Here is a 23077-nt window from a genome sequence, read left to right on the forward strand (position 1 = left end):
CACTAAGTATGTGCTAGGCATTCATCTAAGCACTTTTTAAATACTGACTCATTGGCTCATTTAATTCCGATCACAATCCTGGGTTGGGTGTCCTATTTTTATCTCCAGGTAAGGAAACAGAGACACAGAAAACTAGTAAGTGGTTGAGGTGAGATTCAAAACAGGTAATTCAACTCCAGAGCTAGACCATGAACACCTGAGGCAGGGATCAAGATTTTTTTTTTAAAGATTCAATCTATATATTTATTTAAGAGAGAGTGAGAACGTGTGCACGCACACATATATGGCAGGAAGAGGCAGAGGGGGAGGAAAAGACTCTCAAGCCGACTCCCCGCTGAGTGCAGAGATTGACCAGGGGCTCAGTCTCAGGACCCTGAGCGCAGGACCTGAGCTGAAACCAAGAGTCGGTCACTTAACCGACTGAGCCACCCAGGTGCCCCATGGGACCAAGATTTTTATCTCTGAATTCTTGGAAGGGAATAGCGCTGATTTATAATATGAATTAGTCAGCAACCATTTATTGAGCAATAGATTACAACAGAATTGTGAGGTATTTTTACCATTTAGCAGTTCTATACAAAAAAAGATCTTGCTGTCTGCTTCTTCTACTGTTGTTTTTGTTTTTGTTTTTGTTTTTTTAGTTTATTTTTTTGGTAATCTCTACACCCAACTTGGGGCTTGAACTCATAACCCTAAGATCAAGAGTTGCACGCTCCTCCAACTGAGTGAGCCAGGTGCCCCCCTCTAGTTTTTCTTAAACTAGGTAAGGAGAAATTTTGTTGGAAAGATTATTGGGGGTGGGTGGGTAGGAGAGGTGGGTACTGCAACAACAGGGAAAATGCTCTGATCATAAGATTCCTGAGCACCTCCCTCTACTAATCTTCTAAAAAATGATTAAAGTGATTCTCCTACCTCCCCCCGTGTTTGGAATTGGTCATCCCTGCCAAAGGCTCTAACCTACCCTGCCACTTAGTTATCTCTCATAGCCAGGAGGGGTGGGGAAAAGGAGTGAATAAGAAACAGAAAGGCCTGTCTACAAACAACAAATTGTAGGACCTGGTCTAAAACAGTATGTGGGGGACGGAAATAGAGGAAGGCCCTATAAGTCATTTAAGAGAATCAAGGGGTAACCTTAAAAGGGTTGGGGGTAGGGAACAGCTCTTCATGGCTCAAAATCACGTACAGCCAACTCAGGAGGAAGCAGCTGCATTTCTAAATATAACAGGCTGAGACTGGCCCTACTCCACAGAGCCATTCTCTGTTGAGGGGTCACAGGTGTGTGCCAACCATCAGCAACATTTCAGACAGATGTCACCCAAACATGTGCTCCCCACCCAACGCACAAAGGATGCTCGTGGGAAGAGAGGTGGACTCAGCCCACAGTGGGGTCACTCCATATTTTCGGTTGGTATGGCAGGGAGGTGGTCAGGACTCACCTGTAGGTATATGGCCCCACTTCTTCTAACCGAGGGGTCTCCCCTCTGAGGATCTCCTCTGGATTGGTGACATTGAAGAAATAGAACTGGGCATACACAGGCACAGGGGCCTTCTTCCAGGAGTCAAAGGTCTCGGAACCATTCCTTAACACAATATTCTAGGGGAAAAAACCAAAAGGAGATTGTGTGAGGCTGTTGGCTTTGAACACAGAGGCAGAGAGAGGGACACTCCCTGCTCCGACCTCCTGGCTCACTGTTTCCATAGGCATTCAACTGCGGTCCTTAGGGTGGAGGGCCAAGCCTTAGGTCAATATGAAGTCCACAGCCCTATTAAGCCATAAAAGGTCTTCAATAACTACTTGTAGTAAAGGAAAGACAGTAGCTCATGGGTAGAAATGGTGTCACCAAAACCAAGGTCACAGATTGAGTACCCAAAAGGCTCTATTGACTTTGTTATGAAGATGGTACAGCTGCTGTGGAGGCCATTCTGAGAAGCACTGAACACCCCCAGCTTGCCCCCATGGTAGAACAACAAGGTGACAGGCCCGAGAAGGCTGGATTTGGTCCTTCCACGTGAAGTAGAACCACACCCATCCTTACCACCTCCTGCAGCAGGGGCTTCACAGGAATTTTCTCATTCAGTCCCTAACAAACCCATAACATAGAGATGCCTATCCCTGTTTTAAAGATGAGGAAGCTGAGCCTCACTGATGTTAAGTGCTTGGGGTTCTTTACCTACAATCCTTCCTTCATTTCCCACCTTTACTATGTGTTATGGGCCCCCTCCCAAACTCATATATTGAAATCCTAGTGCCAAGTACCTCAGAATGTGACTGCATTTGGAGGCAGAGTCTTTAAAGAGAAATTTAAGGTTCAATGGTATCATTCAGGTGGGCTATAATCCAACATGATTGATGTCCTTATAAGACAGAGAGCTTAGGACTAAATACACACAAAGGAAAGACCATGTGGAGACAGAGGAAGAAGACAACACTGACAAGCCAAGGAGAGAGGCCTCAGAAGAAATCAACCTTGATCATACCCTCATCTCAAGACTTATAGTATCCAAAACTGTGAGAAAATGAACTTTCCTTGTTCAAGTCTGTGGTATCTGTTATGGCAGCCCTAACAAACTAATACTCCTTGGTCCCCCCATGGGAGGAGTATTCTTCTCCACCCTATTGACTCCAGGCTTGGCCAAGTGACTTGATTTGACCAATGAAATGTGGGTGGGATGGCAATGCCCCAATTTTGAGCTCACGCCTTAGGAAGCATGGCTGGTTTCCACCAATCACCCTTTGCCAAGAGAAGAGCATGCTTCAGGTAGCTGTGGATCCTTCAGCCAAGACCCTAAAATGGTGATGTGTGGACTAGACATGAAGCCTGGAGTCCAGCCTAGTTCAGCTGAGCCAGCCAAGCTCAAACTTCAGCCACCCTGCACACCACGAGTGTGAAATAAATGTCACTGTTATAAGACACTGAGACTTGGAAATTGTCTGTTATGCAGCACTGCAATGGAAGCCTGATTAATCTAGCCCTCAAGGTTAAGAGACAGAAACTTACTTTGTAGTAGTCTCAATCATCCTCAGCTTGTTAGTGGGGGAAAATCTGCATTTTTTAGGGTATTGAAGTACCCAAGAAAGATAAAGGGATAGACTGAGAATAAACAACCCAAAGTATGAACAGTCATTAACTCTTGAGTGTTGGGAATCTGGATCATTGTTATTTCCGTCTTTATGAGTTTTGGTATTCTCCAACTTTTTTATAACTGATGAAGAAATGAACGTTGAAAACATTTTTAAAAGAAAATCAAATGAGGAAAACAATTTTAAAAAGAAAACCAAAAGAGGAAAATGGGATTGACTGGTACAGACAACGTAAGGCCAGTGGTGAAACAGTAAGACTACATGGTAAAAAGAAGCATCCTCTGAGGTCATCTCTCGCAGTGAGGCTCTGAGTGACAACAGAGAAAGGAACCAGCTTCAAAACATGTCCGATACTACACGCTAAAAGGTACTGTGATGCAGCACACAACAGAATGTCACATGTTAGTAGTCTAGGCCTCTGATTTAATAGAAGGAATCTTGCAAGGGAACTTGATATGGCTCTATTATTGAATAGAAAATATCTCAAGAATCTCTGCAGGGAAAAACAAAGTGGCTCTGAGATAAATGAATGCAGAAAACCTAAGCTCTTCGAAGTCAAGCTAGTGATCCGGAGGGCTGAATGTAAATTTACATCCATGAGTTGGCCATGCCATAGAACTAGGGATTATTTGTGGTTTGGCCTCTGCTCAAAATGTCTAATTGTCAGATTTCTCTTCAAACAACACATCATTGAAATATTTTTGGCCTTTACTATCAGTACTGATTTTCTGAGATGAGATCAGATTGACAAGACAGAAAAATTTAAAGACAAACCATGAAACTCCTTTCCTCCAACTTTCTGGATTCAGCTCAGACTCTCCTGGGTGAAGCCCTCCCCACCCACCCTGCATGCATGGGTCTTCCTCTGCCCAGCACCTGAGCAGCTGAATCACTAATTTCAGGCATTTGTGTTTGTTGGGTTTTTTTTCCTAGGCAAAGAACTTTATTAACCTTGTTTCAAACTTTATTCCCAGGCTTCTTCAGCTTAATTAGCTGCAAAGAATGGATTGTGTATAAGCAAAAACTAAAGAGAGCTGCAGTGTCCAATGGGCTTGGACTTAAAAATATTAGAGATCTAGATTTTATCAGATCCATGAACAAAATTTTAAAAAGCAGTCATAATATAAAATAGCTGCTCCCAGTAACTTCTTCAAGTTTTATCTTCTTCAGAAGTTGACTAAATTCAGTTTGCTTCATTCTTGGAAGCTTCATCAAAATTCTCCACAAGATCTGGAACTTCATCATCATCATCCTCTCCGGTAGCAAGTGGTGCTTTTCCATCCACAGATTGTTTGGGCAGAGCTTCAGCCAGTCTTCTTAAACTAGTCAGACTGTCTGCACCAAGTTGGTTTAAGATACTGGGTAGCATTTCTGTCAGCCACTTTGTCTCAGCATGGCCTGTAATGGTGAAAGTGTTTGCTGCTAGCAATGCCTGAACTTTGGGGTTGCTAACGTGGATCCCTCGTCCTTGGTTTGTGAACACATTCACTTCTTCAATACCAGAGATATTGTTTACCCCTAACTTCTTTAAGGAGAACTGAAGTTTTTTATCATCTGCTGGAGTCGTTCTATGAACCACTTCTTTCCACGAGCAGTTCCTTTCCCACCAGTGCGCACTTGTGCTTGCAGTTTGGTGAGTTTCTCCTGGTTCGTGATAGTTTCTTTCATTTTGTTGGTGCAGAAATGGGACCGCGAGGGGCAATAGGGTTGGCGCTCAGGGGTCTGGGGCGGACCAGCTGAGATTAGGTGCACACACGCGGGCATGCATGATAGCAGGTAATCTCTGGCGTTTTTTAAGAAGCTTGTGATCTTTTATCTTATCTCCTATCTTAGTTATCTGAAGAGGAGCAGGAGAGAGAGTCAAGCTCAGAAAGTGAGAGAACAGCGGAACTGGAAAGGTCCTGAGGTTGACAAGACAGAACTCAGGGGCTCCGGAATGGTAAGGGGGTGTGTTGAGGGTCAGAGCTGGGGCTGGAATCCTGTGTGGCTCTTCTCTACCCTCCGACCCTACTTCTGCATATAACATTTAAAAAAAAATGGGTAGAAATATACTACCCATTTTTTTTTTCTTTTTAAATCTTTATTTCAACATAACTATGCTTGCAGAAATACACTCATATTGGTTAACAGAATGAAATTTAAGTTTAACTTATCCTGCACAACTTGGATCAAAAACTTGGTACCTAGTTTAAATTATACTACACATTTAGTGGTACAAGTTATATGGTAGAGTTTCTCCACCATAAAGTATACATGTAGCTTCAAGAAACAGCTTAGTAACATGAATTTAACCTACCTAAAGCTAATATATTAACTATGAGAAATCTAACGTATAAATAATAATTTGTCTTCTAGAGGATTTTGAAGGTCCAAAGATATTTTTTAAGTTGTCTGACTTCATTAAAATAAGGACCTCTTTTTCTTGTCCATAAACTTCCAGAATAGGGCAAGGCAATGACGTCCTCTCCTCTATGAATTCCTTGAGTATCCCCCTTTCATTGGATGCACCATCCCTTCTTTTGAACCCCATAACACATTACATTGGAATTTCTTAGGGAAAAACGTCGTCAGGACAGAAAACATCTTCTAAAGATCAGAGTTAACAGGAATCAACATGAAGCAGGCCATACCAGCAACCAAAAATGAGGACAGTGCATCTACTCAATATGGTAATATATGAGGTTAACTGTTGGCTTTTTCAAACAGAAGGTGCTGACCTACAAAGAAAGGGTCTGTTTTTTTTCCCTTTGATCTTCCCCACAGTTTCTAGAACGATGCAGTTCTTGGAGAAATATCTGTTCAATCAACAAAATATAGTACTAGAATACTTGGGCATGGGGCGCCTGGGTGGCTCAGTCGTTAAGCATCTGCCTTCAGCTCAGGTCATGATCTCAGGGTCCTGGGATCGAGTCCTGCATCGGGCTCCCTGCTCAGTGGGGAGTCTGCTTCTCCATCTCCCTTTGCCACTCCCCCTACTTGTGCCCTCTCTCTCTCTGACAAATAAATACATAAAATCTTAAAAAAAAGAGAGAGAGAGAGAGAGAGAGAACACTTAGACACTAGCTTCTACCAACTTCGCTTGTAAGATGCTGGGCAAGAAGAACTTTTTTCTTTTCTTTTTCTTTTTTTTCTTTTTTGAGAGAGAGAGAGCATCAGCGCAGAGCCCAACACAGCGCCTGATCCCATCACCCTGAGATCATGACCTGAGCTGAAATCAAGAGTCGGACACTGCAAGGACTGCGCCACCATATGGAGTACTTGATAGGAGGTGCCACCACTGTGGCACCATATGGAGTACTTGATAGGAGGCCTTTGGAGAGGCGCCGAAGAAAGGCGTGGGCGGTCACATGCAAAGTCACAGTGCCAGATCTTGTGAGAGCAGCTCCCAAGCCACAAATCCAGGGAAACTTTAAAGTGAACCCAGAGGAGGTGGTTGCTCACTGGCCATTTTAGTCCCTTTCAGATACGAGAAAGCAATAGCTTCATTAGGATCACATAAACATGGGAAATCTAGCACCTATCAGTTTGTGCATCTTATCAGTAAGCCAGCACCCTAAAGAGCTAAGTGCAGCCAGTTCCTTTTGTGGGTGGAAAAAAAAATCTGTGTTCCTCCATGACCCTTCTTCCTAACAACTATGTGAAGCAGTGCTATACCCTTGGTTTTCTTGCAAAGCATAGAACCACGAATGCAAATCATCAAAACACTGTGTATGTGCTAGGCATTGTCAGAGATACCCATTCCAGAAGACTGCCCTCTATTTAGGGAAATACTGACACACACATGCAGGTTAATCCACAATATAAGGTAGTATGTGATATATGGTCAATATAGGCCAGAAAATGGTCTCAATAGTGTTCAGAGAATGGGTTCTAAGAACTGAGATGGAGAAAGGCAGTCCTTAAAGTGAGCCAGGAGAATGAATAAAAGTTTAGCAAGCAGAGGGAGGTCATGAGGGTGGACATCTTATGGACAGCCAGGGTTGATTCAACTATCTTCTCTGTCTTGGCAGAGTGGGCCCTTCCTCTGTGCTTTCCATGTCCGTCTCTCTTGGAAACCTCCACTTGATCAGAAAGATGGTGGATGTGGAGAATGAGACAATAAAACATACAGAGATGGGGCAGTAGCAGGTGTGACTATGTGTGGATTTTATAAGGAGCAGGGAGATTCATTTAGTGAGATAGGTTAGGGTCATAGGAGCCTAGATTTAATCTGATAGGCAATGGGGAGCCATGGAAGGTTTTTGAGCTGCAGAGCATTATCAAGAGCCAGGCACTATATTGCCCTTTTTCTCAGTTCATTCCCTGAATGGCCTACAAAGTGAAAATCATTTTCCCTGTTTTACACTTCAAGAGACCAAAGCTCAAAGGTTAGGAGAATGCCTAAGGTTTGCAAGGTGGAGTCGGCCTTCCACCCCAGGGCTCACTCCAAACCTGAGCTCCTGGCATTGTTGAATTTACCAGAGCCTCACATTCCTGGAAAACAGTAAATGGTTCAGGAACCCCCATTCTGTGTTCCAGGAAATGGCTTACTGCAAAGAAACACCTTCCCCATATAACTTAGATAAAGCTCCCCCCCATTGTGTACCCCCCGTTTACCTGACCAGGCCAGACACAGACCCTCCACATTCCCATTTTTTGCCTACTAACCAATCAGTTGAACCACACATTCCCACTGATTGACGGGAACAAAATGCCTATGAATGCACAGCATGGTGACTATAGTTAATAATACTTTATTGTATACTTGAAATTTGCTGAGAGAATAGATCTCAAGTGTTCTCACCACACACACACATACACACACACACACACACACACACAAAGGCAACTATGTGAAGTGGTGGATATGTTAATTAGTATGATTATAATAATCATTTCACAATGTATATGTTATTCAAAACATCAGGTTGTACACCTTAAATGTATACAGTTTAAAAACATTTTCTTCATTTGGGTGTAGTTGACACACAGTGTTACATTAGTTTCAGGTGCACAACACAGTGATTCAGGAAATTTATACATGCTGTGCTCACCATAGTGGAGCCGCCGCCGTCTGCCACCCTCCAGTATTATTACAATACCACTGACTATAGTCCCTATGTTGGGCCTTTCATCCCCGGGACTTACTCATTCCAGAACTGGAAGCCTGTACCTCCCACTCCCCTTCGCTTATTTTGTTTTCCAGCACCATACATAAAAGTGAACTCAAAATGGATGAAAGACCTTAAATGTGAGACCTAAAGTCATAAAAATCCTAAAAGAGAGAACAGGCAGTAATTTCTCTGACATCAGCCAAAGCAAACATTTTTCTCAATATGTCTCCTCACGCAAGGGTAACGAAAGCAAAAATAAACTATTGAGACTACCCCAAAGTAAAAAGCTTCTGCACAGAGAAGGAAACCATCAGTAAAACAAAAAAGGCAACCTACGAAAGAGGAGAAGATATTTGCAAATGATGTATGTGATAGGGAGTTAATATCCAAAATATACAAAGCACTTACACAACTCAACACCAAATATGTATAATTTGTATTTGTCAATCATACCTCATCAAGGTGGAAAAAAAATGCTTGTTAGCCCAACTGGTTAAGTTTCTCTCCTTCCCAGCCTTGTTTACTCTCCTTCCCTGCCTATAAAAGAGGCTCCAGCAAATCACTGTCAAGAGTCCTCCCTAATGCATATCCCCTGCTCCCTATTGCACTAGTCCTTTCAAATAGTCTCTCCTTACCTAGGCTGGATTTGTTCTTATTTGAGGCTCCTAACTTTTGTGCCACGCTGCCTATTTTCAGTCAACACAGGCAGGCGAGAGGTGTTTTAGAAGGTTACACGGGCACAAGTGGGAAGGGTGGCTTGGCTAGGATTATTGTAAGGATGGTATGAGGTTTCCGCAGAATGCTTATCTCAGGCCACACTCAAAACACTCAATGAATGGTAACTGTGATCTTGATTATTGCCACCTTCAGGGTGGGGAATCAAAGGTCTCGGTTTAAATTAAAAAGGGAATCATGTCTGTTGAAATATCGACAGTCCAGCAAATGTTAAACGATAAAAGAGAAAAGAAACCACACAGAAAGTCTTTAGTCATAATCCTCTCTTGTAGCTCTATCTATAATTCAGTTTAGACTGAGACAACAAGGAATTAGCAAAAAATCAGAAAGAACCAAAATGTCAAGCAGAAAAGAATGATTTAGTGAATTATGATAATTCACAGGCTGGAGTAGAAAGCAACCATTAAAATGATAAAGACTACAGGGAAATAAGCAACATGCTCATGATCTATGTTAAATGGAAAAAGACAATGTAAAATTTGTATATACATACAGAAGACTAGCAGATAAAATGCAAACATGAAAATATCAGGGGGGTAAAATCCAGATAATTTAAAAATTTTGATGTTTTCGTTGCTGTCACATCTCTAAGCCTCTATGCCAACCATCTAATCACACACATCTCTGTGGGACAGGATTAGGAGGGGTCTTCCATTCTCTCTCATATTTTTCTGCATTGTTCAGATTTTTTTTTACAACAGAAATAAATTCCTTCTGGAAGCTGAAAAAATAATCATTCCCTTATTTTTTTTTTTAAGTGAAAATCTACGACAGAAACTCAGATTCTACAAAATGTCATTAATAGGGCCTGAGGGAAAGGAGTAATGGATCCACAGAGAACCAACTTCATCAAGGCTTTTCCTCTGTCCTTGCAAAACAAAGGCGAGGCTGATGCCGCATCAGCCGTGGTCAGCTCTCCCACAAAAGCTCCAGGAGCTGCCATCCCCCACCCTCGGCTTCACAGTATTTCTTTCCCTATTATTGCCGGGATGGCTGATTGAGCAGGCTGTATTCCTTGCTAACTCTTCCTGACACGCGTCACAGTGTGTGACAAATTTCAGAGTAGGAAAGGACTTGCAGTCTCACGTATTTATTAAAGTAAAGAAAATCACCTCAGAATTATAAACCTCGAAAGAACCAGCAAGTATGAATGGACAGATGGGTTAACGGCCCGAGTTTATCTCCTTTGGTTTGCATCCAGCTTCTTAGGCAACCAAAAATCCAAAGACAAGTAGAAGCGTTTCCAGAAAGGAGGGCTAAATCCTTCCCAGAAGAGAGGGTAAAACTGGCTGTTTTTACAACAGTCTGACTTGAACTTGTTTCTCCAAATGTCAAGTCGACTAAGACAGTTTCTCAGGATAGAAATAAACATCTAGTACACCAGAGTCCTTAACTAAACAGAGCAAATGCAAAGCCTAACAATGGAAGGGATCCTTGACAGCCTGCCAGAGTCACACTGATAGCAGATTCTGTCACAACCTGGGGTCCTCCTCACCATCTGCCTCCTGCCTCCACCCCCATCGCCATCACCCGCCTCTCCCCGGCCACTCTTAGTGGAGTCAACACCCACACAAGTCTCACACCACTTTTTCTTCCATCCAAGTCTTGCCCTCGAGAGTGTTGGCTTTTCCTGCACCTTTACTGTGTCTCTTTTCCTCCACACCACGGTGCTAGATGTTTTTCAAGTCCCAGAGTGGACCGCTTGTCGTGTGTGTACACACACCAAGTAGAGAAGGAGAAGGGGAATGAAAGAACAGAGGGAAGTTCATAAATACAGTAGCCTCCTCATTTTTATCTCCTTCCTGAGACATTCACTTCAGGTACCGTAACTACCAGGGCCAGCTACTATTTCCTGAATCAGGAAGACAGTCAGGAGTCAGGCAGGGGCTCTGCTAGGGCTTTATGCCACCATCTCCAAGCCTGACACGGACCCTGCAAGGTAAGAATTCCTATTTCTCAGATAAGGAAATGGTGGTGCTGGCCTTCCCAAGTTCACAGAGCCAGTAAGTCAAGTCAAATCTGACCAAGTCCGGGTCTGTGGGTTTGCAAACCCCATGCTTGGCCCCTCTAGCAGCTGCTGGGAGACCACATCCCCCAGGGGAGAGCTGCCAGAATTAGCAAATAAAAACTGAGGCCACTCGCTTGAGTGCATCCCAAGTATTGCACGGATTATGTCACAAAGTACCTTAATTCTTAGGTGATGCATGCTGCAGGATTCAGGACCAACACACTGTGATGTCTGCAACTTATATTCAAATAATTTAAGAAAAAGTATATCAGAGAGATGAAATAAATACGGCAGGATGTTAACAACCGATAAACTGAAGTGAATCAAAATATTGCAAGAGATGTACTCACCAAAATATTATTCACTGCTTATCTGAAATCAAATGTGACTAGGTATTCTATATTTTATCTGGCAACCCCACCCCGGGGAGACTGTAAAACTATGGAGAAACCCTGATGTAGACTCCCAGAGCTTCCTGGGGAGTTAGGCCTTACCTCTGGAGGAAAGGAAACTAGGCAGCTGTGTGAAGTCGTGGTAAACTCCCAGGCTGGAACAGACACATGAGGGGCTGACGAGGGGAAAACTGAGCTCCACTGTGTCCAGGTAGCTTCTCTGCCTCGTCATGCTAATGAGTCCAAAAAAGCCCCTCAAGCTCCTGCCAGAGGATGGTCCAGAAGAGGGCTTCATTTTGACCTGAAACCTCTAATTTCTACCCCCAGATCCTCAGGGCATTCAACTGTACACTCCCAGGGGCTTGCCCTGCAAAGGATGGATTCAGAAAGGAACAAGTAATAACCTTAACCTCAAGTCCGGAGAATGTCTGGCGCAAGAAGTCATGAATTCTGCCCAAGGCAACAAACCAGTTCCCTTGGTCACAAGGAGCCCATTTGCACAATTTAGACATGAAGGTGTGGCTTGGGAACAACTGATTGTCCTCACGGAGGATTCTGCCGCGGTAGTGACAGTTACCACACAAACCCTGTGATCCAACCGAGTTTTCCAGTTACACTAAATGAAACCTCAACGCAAGGTCCTAAATCAGTTTTACCAGGTGACTTTGGATATTGCTTATAAATTTTAGCCAAGTAGAACATGATGGATTTTTCCAGGCGTAATATTGTAGTACTACTACCAAAAGAAATATTGGAAAGATTATTGAGTCGGTGGTGAATCTGCAGTGTCAACAACCAAATTAATCATTTAAATGAAAAAACTTATTTTCGGTTTATTAGCCAATATGTGTAGATTGAGAGATTTCTATGTGCCCAACAGCCATAGGCCGTGTTCTCGCAAAGAAATTTAGCTAAGGACACAAAATTGGCACGCACGAAGCAGCCAGTGAACAATGATGTGTGAGGCTCAGGAATTCAGCCCAAAGGGGGTAATCATTTGGGTCATCTCAGTTGTATGGATCCATCCTAAAATCCCCATCTGGACATCCCATGGGCTGCGGAAAGTCAATGTGACCAAAAACGGACTTGATTTTTCTCCCCTCATCCATCCTAGATCCTATCCTCCTATACACATCTCTACTCCTGATTCCGGAGGTGGCCTGGGCGGCAAAAATACCATCGATGGTCTCTTCTCTAGGCTCCTTTCAAATCCATTCTCCACCTCAGCCTCCAGAGAGTTCTATCAAAAGTGGCCTATGGGAGCAGACAGGATCAAGTCCGAGGTCCTTCCAGTGCTCACAGGATCAAGTCCGAGGTCCTTCCCCTGCCCCACTCAGGGGACGCAGCCCGTCACCTGCCACTGTCCGTCACTCCCTCATAGGCACTTTTTTGCACCAGTGACACTCAACCACCCACGCCGCTTCCCAGGTAGAAGCTGAATTAGCTGCTTCGTGTGGGGGCTGACATGACGTGATACAGCCACAAGATACAACACATCCAAGTCAGCCAGATAGAGATCTTTCGGGAAGGCAGCACTAGGAGGGTTGCTGAACCAGCTGTCCCAGTATAAGCCACTTGCAAATGTTAAGAATAAGCACCAGGGGACCTGCATTAAGCTTGGACGGGAATAGGTAAAACTATTAAGGCAACTTTTGGGACTCAAGAGCGCTGCTGGTTGTTCTTTTAGTTCCACAGAGTGCTACTTAATAATTAAACACAACTTGAGCATCCACAGAGCCACCTACACGGTCTACATTCACCCAGAGATAATGCAGACCAGCGCTGACAACCTGCCCTAATCGCACGTGAATGATTCTCACTAGACTCCAGGTTGATAAAACTCACCAAATACCAAAATACCAGGTGGTTTGCTTTGTTTTCTTAAAATTTCTCCCTGAGGGGCGCCTGGGTGGCTCAGTGGGTTAAGCATCTGCCTTCGGCTCAGGTCATGATCCCAGGGTCCTGGGATCAAGTCCCGCATCAGGCTCCCTGCTCAGCGGAGAGCCTGCTTCTCCCTTTCCCTCTGCCCCTCCCCCACCACGTGTGTGTGTGTGGGTGTGTGCGCGCGCTCTCTCTCTCAAATAAATAATCTTAAAAATAAATAAACAAACAAATAAATAAAATTTCTCCCTGAAATGAAGCAAACCCAATCCAGACTCTCATAGTAATGTAAGCCCTTTGCACTGCTTACCTTATTTTATTGGTAAAAGAGATAAGCTGCCATTAACATTCTACCCTAATTCTCTGACCTTATTTTCACTCAGGAACAAATGCACTGGCATTTTTTTTTTTTATGTCACTGTTGATGAGCTCATTTTGCTTTAATTGCAATTGTAATAATTTCAGCTAATGAGATCTGACAGTTGATGTTCCAACATTCGTTCACGTGGAAGGCTGCTACTCTGTCTATAAATGACAGACGGGACAACGGGGTGGACCAGCTAACCTGAAAAGCTCCTGCTACAGAACACCCACTAGACCACTCTCTAAATGTTTCCACATAATAATAAATGTGAAACCAAGGCTGAGAACTGCCAGCCCAAAGGGAGAGAGAAAGCAGCCACCAGATGGAAACCGAATCAAAAGGACCAGGTGGCCAGATGTGTGTGCAGAGGGAGTGGTTGAAGGAGTGGAGGAGAAAAGATGATTTTTAAGATGTGAATCAAGAAGAAGGGCGCCCATGAAAACAATACCCGGGTTCCATGTGGAACTTGTGGAGCTACTCTTATTATTTTACAACCTGCTGGCTTGTGATTATATCTCTGAGTTAATATAAGTGAAGCTTTCATCACTTATTTCGATCTTGGGCTCCTCTTCCTTCCATTACCACTGATTATCAGAAGTATAGCATTAAAAGCAACTCCCCTTAAAGTGGGACTTGCATGAGTGATTATGCTCTTCTAACAATGGCATTCTGCCTCTATTTCTCTAGAAAGAGTGTGAAACTCAGATGCTGATGGGGCCAGGTGGGTGTGGTGAGCGAAGTGGATGCGAGTTTGCCCATTTGTTTGATGTCAAACCCTAGCGATAATATTCACTTCTCCATAGAACTATGCCTTCTTTCATTTTTTTCTCTCAGCCTCTTCCATTTCCTTTCTTTTGGTAAAGAGGTTTGGGTACAAACCGATATTTCTCTACTCTAAGAAAGACAACAGAGCAGGCACAAGGACACAGAGGGCACCTTCCCTGAACCTCCAAGCTAGGGAGCCGGCAGGAATGTGAGGTCCGTGGGCACAGGGAGGGGGCGCCCCTCTGAAGGGCAGCCTCATTCTGCTCAGACGGCTGCCACACAGGATTGTGGTGAGGCTAGCACGCAGGGCATCCACATGCTTCAAGTGAAGCTGGAAAGCTGCATTGTTGGGTGAAGTTTCTAGATTTCCTTTTTTTATTTTATTTTTTTAAAGATTTTATTTATTTATTTGAGAGAGAGAACGAGATAGAGAGAGAGAGAGAGAGCATGAGAGGGGGGAGGGTCCGAGGGAGAAGCAGACTCACTGCTGAGCAGGGAGCCTGACGCGGGACTCGATCCCGGACTCCAGGAGCATGACCTGAGCCTAAGGCAGTCGCTTAACCAACTGAGCCACCCAGGCGCCCAAGTTTCTAGATTTTAAAAGGTATATAGTAAGGCAATGACCACTGGCCTACAGAGCATAATAAAAATGTGAAGATAAACAACAACATGAACAATAATATGCAAACAAGATCATCCCCGAGTATGTAAATTTTCATCTACGCATCCTTGCATTCATCCAAGTAATACTTACTGAACATCTACTATGTATGACATTGCACTTGCTGGAATGGGAAGATGATACAAAGCTAAATATGGCAGGGCCCCCACCTTCAAAGACAGCTTTCAAGCCAGCTTTAAGTACTAAATTATGTCCTAGGGATTGACATTGTCATAGGCAGGGCTGACGCCAGAGGGGACTTTTCAAATGATTCAATTATAGAGATGCTGATGGTCCAGTCTAGTTTGATTAGCACACAGGGAAGACAATGATTCACTGATCCTGCATCACCGAGGACCCAAACTACTGCTTTTAACCACGGACTTGCGTGGAAACTAAAGGAAGGTATACAACACACTAAACAAAGTCCCGGTGGCTTGAAAATATTAATAACATAGTTTCCGAATTGTTCTTACAGAAATATAACAGAGATACTATGTTATTTTTTCAAGTTATTCTAAAAATCAGCGTAATTAATTAAATGAAAACTAGATCAGCAGCTCTCAAAGTGTGGTCTGAGGACCTCGGGGGGGCCCCAAGACCCTCTCAGGGGGTCCACAAGGTGAAAACTATTTTCCTAATAATATCAAAACATTATCTGCCCTTTTCACGCTCATTCTCTCATGAGTGTAGAGTGCAGTTTTCTAGAGGCCGGCAGACATGTAACAATGTCATTGCTCTGACAGCTAATACGTGCTTGTGTACTCTTGTGCTTTAAAAATTTATCAGTTTTAATTTCTGATATTGTAAATACTGATAGCTATAACTCACAGAAACACAAGTTCTTTGGGGTCTTCAATTTAAGAGTGTAAAGGGGCCCAAGCCCCCCAAATTTGAATTAGAGCATAAATTCTGCAAGGGTAGGATTATGTCTACTTTATTCGTGGATCCATAGCTCCTTAGCACATTGCCGCACAAATGGTCCACACTCGGTAAATATTTGCTAAATAAATGAAAGACTGCCAAAGCATATACATAAAAGTACTTTTAGATATAGACAGCAAACACCAAAAAGTGGCCTTATTTTCCTGAGTTGCTTTTGACTGGTTGCCAGCTTTGATGAAAAATGGTCCCCGCATTTAGTACACTATGTATGTATAGCATATATCCTGATGACACAGGCCATAAATGCCTAGTCATTTGGCCAACATCCGATGTTTTCATTAATGATCTTACAATGCCACCTGCTGATTCTCCCCCAGGAAACAAGCAAAAGTCTGGCAGAACAGATGGCCCCTTTGCCGTGGCCTGACAGAATGAAATCTTGCACTTTATTAAGAAAGCAAGAACGGTTCTCACAAGCAACACCCTTCCCCTCCTCCTACCCAAATCCTTCCTTTAATGTAAACTTGAAAAATGATAGTAACCACTAGTAGTAACATCCTCAACTGGAATTATCATCTCTTTCATATGTCAACTATACCAGATGAAATTAAAAGTAAATAAAGAGTGGGAATAGAAGCACCCCATTTTTGTAAAGTGTATCTGTTACTATATATGCATAAATAGAAGTGTGGAATAGTTAACACTAGGTTAACAGTAGTTATCTATGTTTTATTATTTTTTGTTGTATCTGGCTTTTTATAATGGCATGTATTTCTTATCAGAAAAATAAACAAAAATAAAGAATAAAATACGAAGGTTAAAAAAAAAAAAGGAATTGCCATCTCAAGGAATAAAGATGCAGGCTGCCATAATCACCATCCAAACCAGTCATGGGCTTCATGGTTAGCTTTTTAACTTGGGGGCCAGTCCTAAGGAGTCTGATTCAGCAAGGCTGGCAGCATCTGCATTTTTGAAACTCTGTAAGTGATTTTGATGCAGTTCCTAGAGTCTAGGGACTACACTGAGACCTCCCGATTTACTCCATTGCCTTAACCATTAATAATGAATGCACTCATGGTCACCAGGAATTAGTGAGATATTGAAAGAAACGTAATATGATTTTGATATCACCAGATCATGTTTCTAAAAGCCAGGGAGGAGTTGGATAATTTTGCTTAGGAGTTAAAAGAATCTTGCAAGGATACTGCCTCTGTTTAAGGATCTGTGATTTCTGCTTGTGCTGAGCCAATCACGTTACTCTGTTACACATTTGGAAAGGAGAAACCAAGATAAAGCCTGCTCATGGGAGGCTCAGCAGCTGAAGCATCACATAGGGTTGGGGCGGAGGAAGCCCCTGATGAGTAAACAGCCTGGGCACAATGAGTCAACGGAGGAAACACTTCGGTAGGGAAAAACAGAGGAAGGAGTGGGAGATACAGAGTATGCCTGGGTCCTGCTGACTTTCCAGTTTCTACTGTCCTCTCAGGAGGCCTTACTGGCCTGTGGTTCTCACCCTCAGACTCCCATGTGCTTCCTTTTCCCGCTTTACAAAAAAAAAAAAAAAAAAAAAAAAAATCCAATCATTCTGAAGCCAGCTTGAGTGGGCTTTAGCTCCTTGCTCCTCTTTATTGCTAAGAAGTGGAGGACAGCGTGGTATGTGAGGATGTGAGGATAGAACGTATTGTCCAAACCAGGGATCTTTTAAAAGAAAAGAGGGTGCTAGTAATTGTGCCAGGACAACAGGTGTAAATAAACCAGGACTGTTGCAGGCAACAGGCTCTATGGTCATCCTTGGGTTGGGAAAAGTGATTTAGGACACCCAGCCTGCATGCCTAACCCTACCCCTACCTCTCCATCTGGCCTTCAATTATCTGCCTTTCCAGCGGCACATTAATATAAAGGCAATTTGGTACCCACCGCCATCTATTTTAAAACTGATGTGGGCTCAGTTTCCTTGACTATAAAATAACAGATTCAGTGATGCTTCAGGTTTTCTCTTATTCTAAGGTTCTAAGTCTTCATAACCCTGAAAAGAGGCAATTTGGGGGGATGAGGTAGATAGGCAAGAAGGAGTCTTTTAAGATTACATATAGTTGAGCGCTGTGAATTGTGTTAAGACTGTTGAATCACAGACCTGTACCTCTGAAACAAATAATACATTATATGTTTAAAAAAAAAAAGAAGACAGCAGGAAGGGAAAAATGAAGGGGGGGACTCGGAGGGGGAGACGAACCATGAGAGACTATGGACTCTGAGAAACAAACTGAGGGTTCTAGAGGGGAGGGGGTGGGAGGATGGGTTAGCCTGGTGATGGGTATTAAGGAGGGCACGTACTGCATGGAGCACTGGGTGTGATACGCAAACAATGAATCGTGGAACACTACATCAAAAACTAATGATGTAATATATGGTGATTAACATAACATAATAAAATAAAAGATTACATATAGTTGATCATCTTTACATAAACATACATGAAGATGTTTAACTAATTCTACTTTAAAAAAGAAGACCCCCACATATTCACCATTAATGTTATTTGGTTAAATTATCAATGACTCTATCTTATTTCTTGAGGCCTCGGCAGAATAGCTCCAAAGTTCTATGACTCCCAAAAGAGGCTGGCTGTTCTTGCATGCCCAGAGTCTCAGGTCCTGGCCAAGGGTAAGTATATTTGTCCCGTTCACCTCGTCCCTGACACCTAATGCTATCATCCTTCTTTGGCCTGTGATTAGGAAGCAAAACATGTGAACAGTCTCTTTCCTTCTACTGGTTCCCTTGCCAGCCCTTTTCTTTTTAGCCAGCCCGGACTCTGGCTGGCTCTGCATTCCCATTTCTAGGAGATGTTCACACTGTTGGTGAGTCCAGGGGCAAATTTAATATTCTGAGCTGCAAAGCTGCTCTTGAACAAAGCTCACACGCCTGTATCACAGAGGCTCAGAAGTTTGGAAGGAGAAGGAAACTTATCTACTACATAAGCTTCAGCTCACAGATGACAAAATAATAGCCACAAACAATAACAACTGTTAATATTTGGGCATTTTGCAAGGTGGTGTACTAGATGTTCTACGTCAATCCTTTCATGTCATTCTTGGAACAACCCTAAGGCAGGTATTCTTATCACTCCCATTTTCAAAGTGAGAAACCCGAGCCTTTGAGGGGTTCAATATTTGCTACTTGGCTTCCTCAACTTAATCCAAAGATTTGCTAGTGACAGAAAAAAAAGAATTTTCACTGAGGTCTGCTGATTCCTAGAATGCTGTTCTTCCAACTCAAATGACCAAAACTGAGACAACAGGCATTTACTGTGTACCTACCTTGGACCAGGCACTGTGCTAGATGCCAGGACAATTAGTGGCCTTACCAAGTGAGACAGAACATAAAATTCTGCCCTTCCAGGCTCTGGGGAGGAAACAGAGATTGAATGGTTTTTGCAGAGCTCTGTGTTCAGGGCAGTCAAAATGCTTCAGGGATGCCTGACTGGCTCAGCTGGTTGAGCCTCCAACTCTTGATTTTGGCTCAGGTCATGATCTCAGGGTCCTGAGATCGAGCCTGGTGTCTGGCTCCGTGCTCCGCATGGTGTCTGCTTCTCCCTCTTCCTCTGCCCCTCCCCTCTGTCTTTCAAATAAATAAATAAATAAAATCTTAAAAAAACAAAAACAAAAAACCCCAAAACGAACACTTGCTCAGAATATCCCCCAAGAAGTGGGTGTGAGAAAACAAAGAGGGAGACATTACTATGCCTGTTTTGCAATTGAGAAAATTGAAGCAGAACAAATTGTAGGGCTTGCCCAACACAAGGTGGTAACCAGTGAGGCCAAGAATGGAAACAAACTGTCGTGGCTCCTTCCACTCCATTCAGTGGGCAAAATGTAAATCTCCCTTTAATCTTAAAATCTTCCCTGCAAATTATCCTAATAGAAATTATGTTACCATGCTTCTCACAATTAGCCAAACCTACTCATTTGAATGGCATCCCTTTCCTCTCTTCTCTTTTTTTGATATAGACAAGCCAGGGCATGGATAATCTTCAAATGGAAAAAAACCCTAAGAACTGGGAGTATCAGAGTGGATTTCATTACAACTATACTAAGGTCAAGTTATAAAGGAATTGTTTTGTGATGACACCTCTGGACATGATGGAGGCAGCCATGACTGATCAGCTATCCCCTGCCTGATACTGTGCTGGGTGCTTTACACAGGTTAGCTCACTCAGTCTCCCAACGGCACACACAGAGACAGGTCCTGGGTTCGTGGGAAGCTTATACATTGTGAGGAGACCCTTCCTAAGAAAAAGAAAATTTTGGTTACAGAATTAGGTACAGTGTGTTGGAAGGGCTTGTGCAAATGAGGACCTGAAGCGTAAGTTTTGTGTGCTTCCCAGTAAATGCACCACTGTGCCTAAGATAGCTAACATCCTCACTTTCCCAAGTAATAAAACTGAGGCTCAGAGAAGTTAAGTAACTTGCCCAGAATCAAAAAGCTTGCAAATGGTAAGGTCGGGATTTGAACACAGGGTGTCTGACTTCAAATCTCATGTACTTTGTCTGTACTCACATGGCTTCTAACAAAAACAAAACTTCTTTACAAAGCACTAACTATATCCCATGAAAATTACCCATTTTCCCTAATAATTCTTATAACCTCTCTATTCTCCTGAGTTGTTATTATTCCCATTTATAGAATTCTGGGAAGCCCAGAATCAAGGAAGGTTAAGCACCTGGTCCAAGGTCACCCAGCTAGTACATGGTGGAGCCAGGATTCACGTGGAAGACTGTGGACTGCAGAGTCCTTACTTACTCTGTTCCACTCTCCCATGCTACCACACTACAGGTGACCCGGGAGAGGGGAATGGTAACGATGGTAATGCGTGACCTCTGGCTCACTTACAATATTCCTGTCTGCTGAAACTAGCCCTGTCATCTAATTTCATATGCCATGCTGTTCAGTGTTCTGTAATAGGGTGGGGCAATTCTGAAAATCCACTTCCCCTGTACTATGATTTATTAGTCTGATCAGAGTGCATTCCTCACAGAGAAGACCACATAAAAAAGTCAATCATCAAATATCAGTGCAAACTCAAGGCCCAGGCAAGCTGCCTTACAGCCACCTCCCTACCTGCCCATGAAATGGAGACCCACAGAGCATCTGAGGGCTGGTAATATCTGAGGCACCAGGGAGACCACTCATCTCATGGGGCTCTCCGGAAACAGCCTTTTAAAACCACACAAGAAGATTCACATACTGACTATAATTGGATTGCTTAATTCTGGTCATCCAAGCAAGAGTTTATATCCTTAAACAATCTTGCCATGGATTTACAGATGGCCAGAAATAGAGAAGATTATATTTGGTTTTCTCCTTGAACACAGGTGCTCAGGGAAAACAGTGGTCTTTGAGAAGCTCAGACAGTGAGCTTCATCCTCCCACAGTAACGTGAACTTTAAAATTAAATTATGCTTTACCATGACTTTTTTTTTTTAATTTGCCTTGAACTGCCAGATTTCAAGTAATTGATGGCTTTTGGCAACCTCTATTAAAGGAATATATCTCTTGCCACCGGAATGAGACAACCTGACTAACTGGGAGTTCGGTGATCAAACTGGCTTTTTAGTCCAGGCCACAGCAAGTGCAAACCATGGGGCTATGGGTGCTAACAAGAAAGGCTGCTCCAGTGATTTTTTTTTTTTTTTAAAGAAAAAGTGATCCCAGTAACTCTCTCTTGTTCCTCTTTCCACACAGATTGGTGGATGTGGGTGAAAAGCAGAAGGAATGAGCACTGGGAAAGTCAAATGACTCAGAAGTCTTCTGAAATGACCAGCTCTCCAACCCGCTCATCTAGGGTAAGAGACAGGTTCAGATTCTTTCAAGAATCTAAATGCATCCTTGCCTGAAGCTTATGGTTATTTAAGAAGAGCACGAATTCATGGTGAGACAAAGCAACCCAGACTGTTGGTATGAGATACCACATGTTTAGTCTGAGGGAAACCAGCACAGACTTTGATGGACTGAAATGTCACCCAGCCCAGAGGCCTGGCCTCCCTACCAACAGACCTGCCCAGTCCAGGAAGACAAGAACACAATAGACCGCACAGCCTCTTTGCATCCCCTGCCCCACACCACTTCAAAGGCCACAGCAAGCAGCCAACAAACCTGCCTGGGCTGTGGTGTTTTTCGTTTAGTTTTGTTTTTTCATGAAGTGGGAGGGAAATAAATATGTTTGCGCCGAAGACAGACTGGGGCGTAGGGAGGGCGTACACGGGGAGACAAATGATAGAATGTAAGTGAAAGCCTTTCGAAAAAGTCTAGATCCACAGTTTGATCTTACTCCTCTCCATCATTAACCCTTACCTATCTACCACGACAAGACAACTAAGAAAGGAGGGCTGTATCCGGAGGGTCTGCCAGGGTGCATTGATTCCCTGTACGAGGTTCAGCATGGGGGGGGGGTGGTCTGGAAGTGTCCCCCGCCCAACACGGGAGCGCGCACACCAGCCCGCCCGCATGCACACACACACACACACACACACACAGCCCGCCCGCTTCACCTTTTGGATCATCTGGTCCACGGCCTTCTGGAACACCCGGGCCACCAACAGCGTGACGCTGGTCACCAGCAGGAGCAGGGACAGCGTCCCGACCGTGTAGAAGCAGCACCTGCCCATTCTGCGCGCAGCTCCCGGGCCGGGCGCCGCGGGCCGGCGCCGACGCAGGAAGAAGGGAGCGGCCGCCGCCGCTGCAGCGGCCTGAACACCCGCGACCCTGCGGCGCCCGCAGCTCCCGGCTCCGCGGCTGGGCTCCCGGCTCCCGTGCACCTGGCTGGCCGCCGGGAAGGGGAACGACCCGCTTCGCTTTCGCTTTCCCTAGCTCGGGCAGTCGGGCGCCCGCCCCGCGCAGTCGGGAGGGACGGAGGGAGCGCGCAGGGCGGTGACGCTCGCCGGCCCAGCTCGCCGCAGCCCCGGGAGGCGACCGCCAGCAAGCAGCTGCGCGGGGAAGCGGGCGGGGCGGAGGCTGAGCCCGCAGTCATGTGCCCCGCGGCCACCGCCGCGATTCGGCCCTCGCCAGCCGCGCGCGTCACGGGCGGTCACCCGGCCCCTGCGGCTCCTCGACCGCGGCCCGGCCCAGCTGCGCCCCCGCCTCCTCGGCGCGGGCCCCGGTCACCCCGGAAAATCGCCTGTGCTCCCCGGCCAATTCACTCACCCGCTCAGCAG

General features: G+C 44.3%; 1 protein-coding gene, 1 long non-coding RNA gene and 1 pseudogene across 3 annotated transcripts in view; 1 reads left to right on the top strand and 2 right to left on the bottom strand.

Annotated features, from left to right (window-relative positions):
* LOC113924177 overlaps positions 1-5745 on the top strand; it is a 66768-nt gene extending 61023 nt beyond the window's left edge. Inside the window, exons 2-3 of the long non-coding RNA XR_003520567.1 lie at positions 4916-5021; positions 5638-5745. This is a non-coding gene — a long non-coding RNA (uncharacterized LOC113924177). The remainder of the gene's footprint in view (positions 1-4915; positions 5022-5637) is intronic.
* Positions 1-22848, bottom strand: part of SCARB2 (scavenger receptor class B member 2) — a 77544-nt gene extending 54696 nt beyond the window's left edge. The window contains exons 1-2 of one of the 2 annotated variants that reach the window (XM_027597539.2): positions 22415-22848; positions 1437-1594 (exon numbers count right to left, since the gene is read on the bottom strand). In XM_027597539.2, the coding sequence (XP_027453340.1) occupies positions 1437-1594; positions 22415-22531 (275 nt within the window). In that variant the 5' untranslated portion in view covers positions 22532-22848. The remainder of the gene's footprint in view (positions 1-1436; positions 1595-22414) is intronic. The other variant, XM_027597540.2, reaches the window with a different exon arrangement.
* On the bottom strand, positions 4266-4750 carry LOC118356702 (annotated as a pseudogene).
* Positions 22849-23077: the final 229 nt, after the last annotated feature.

The sequence above is a fragment of the Zalophus californianus genome, chromosome 2 (assembly GCF_009762305.2).
Source record: "Zalophus californianus isolate mZalCal1 chromosome 2, mZalCal1.pri.v2, whole genome shotgun sequence".
Lineage (NCBI taxonomy): Eukaryota > Metazoa > Chordata > Mammalia > Carnivora > Otariidae > Zalophus > Zalophus californianus.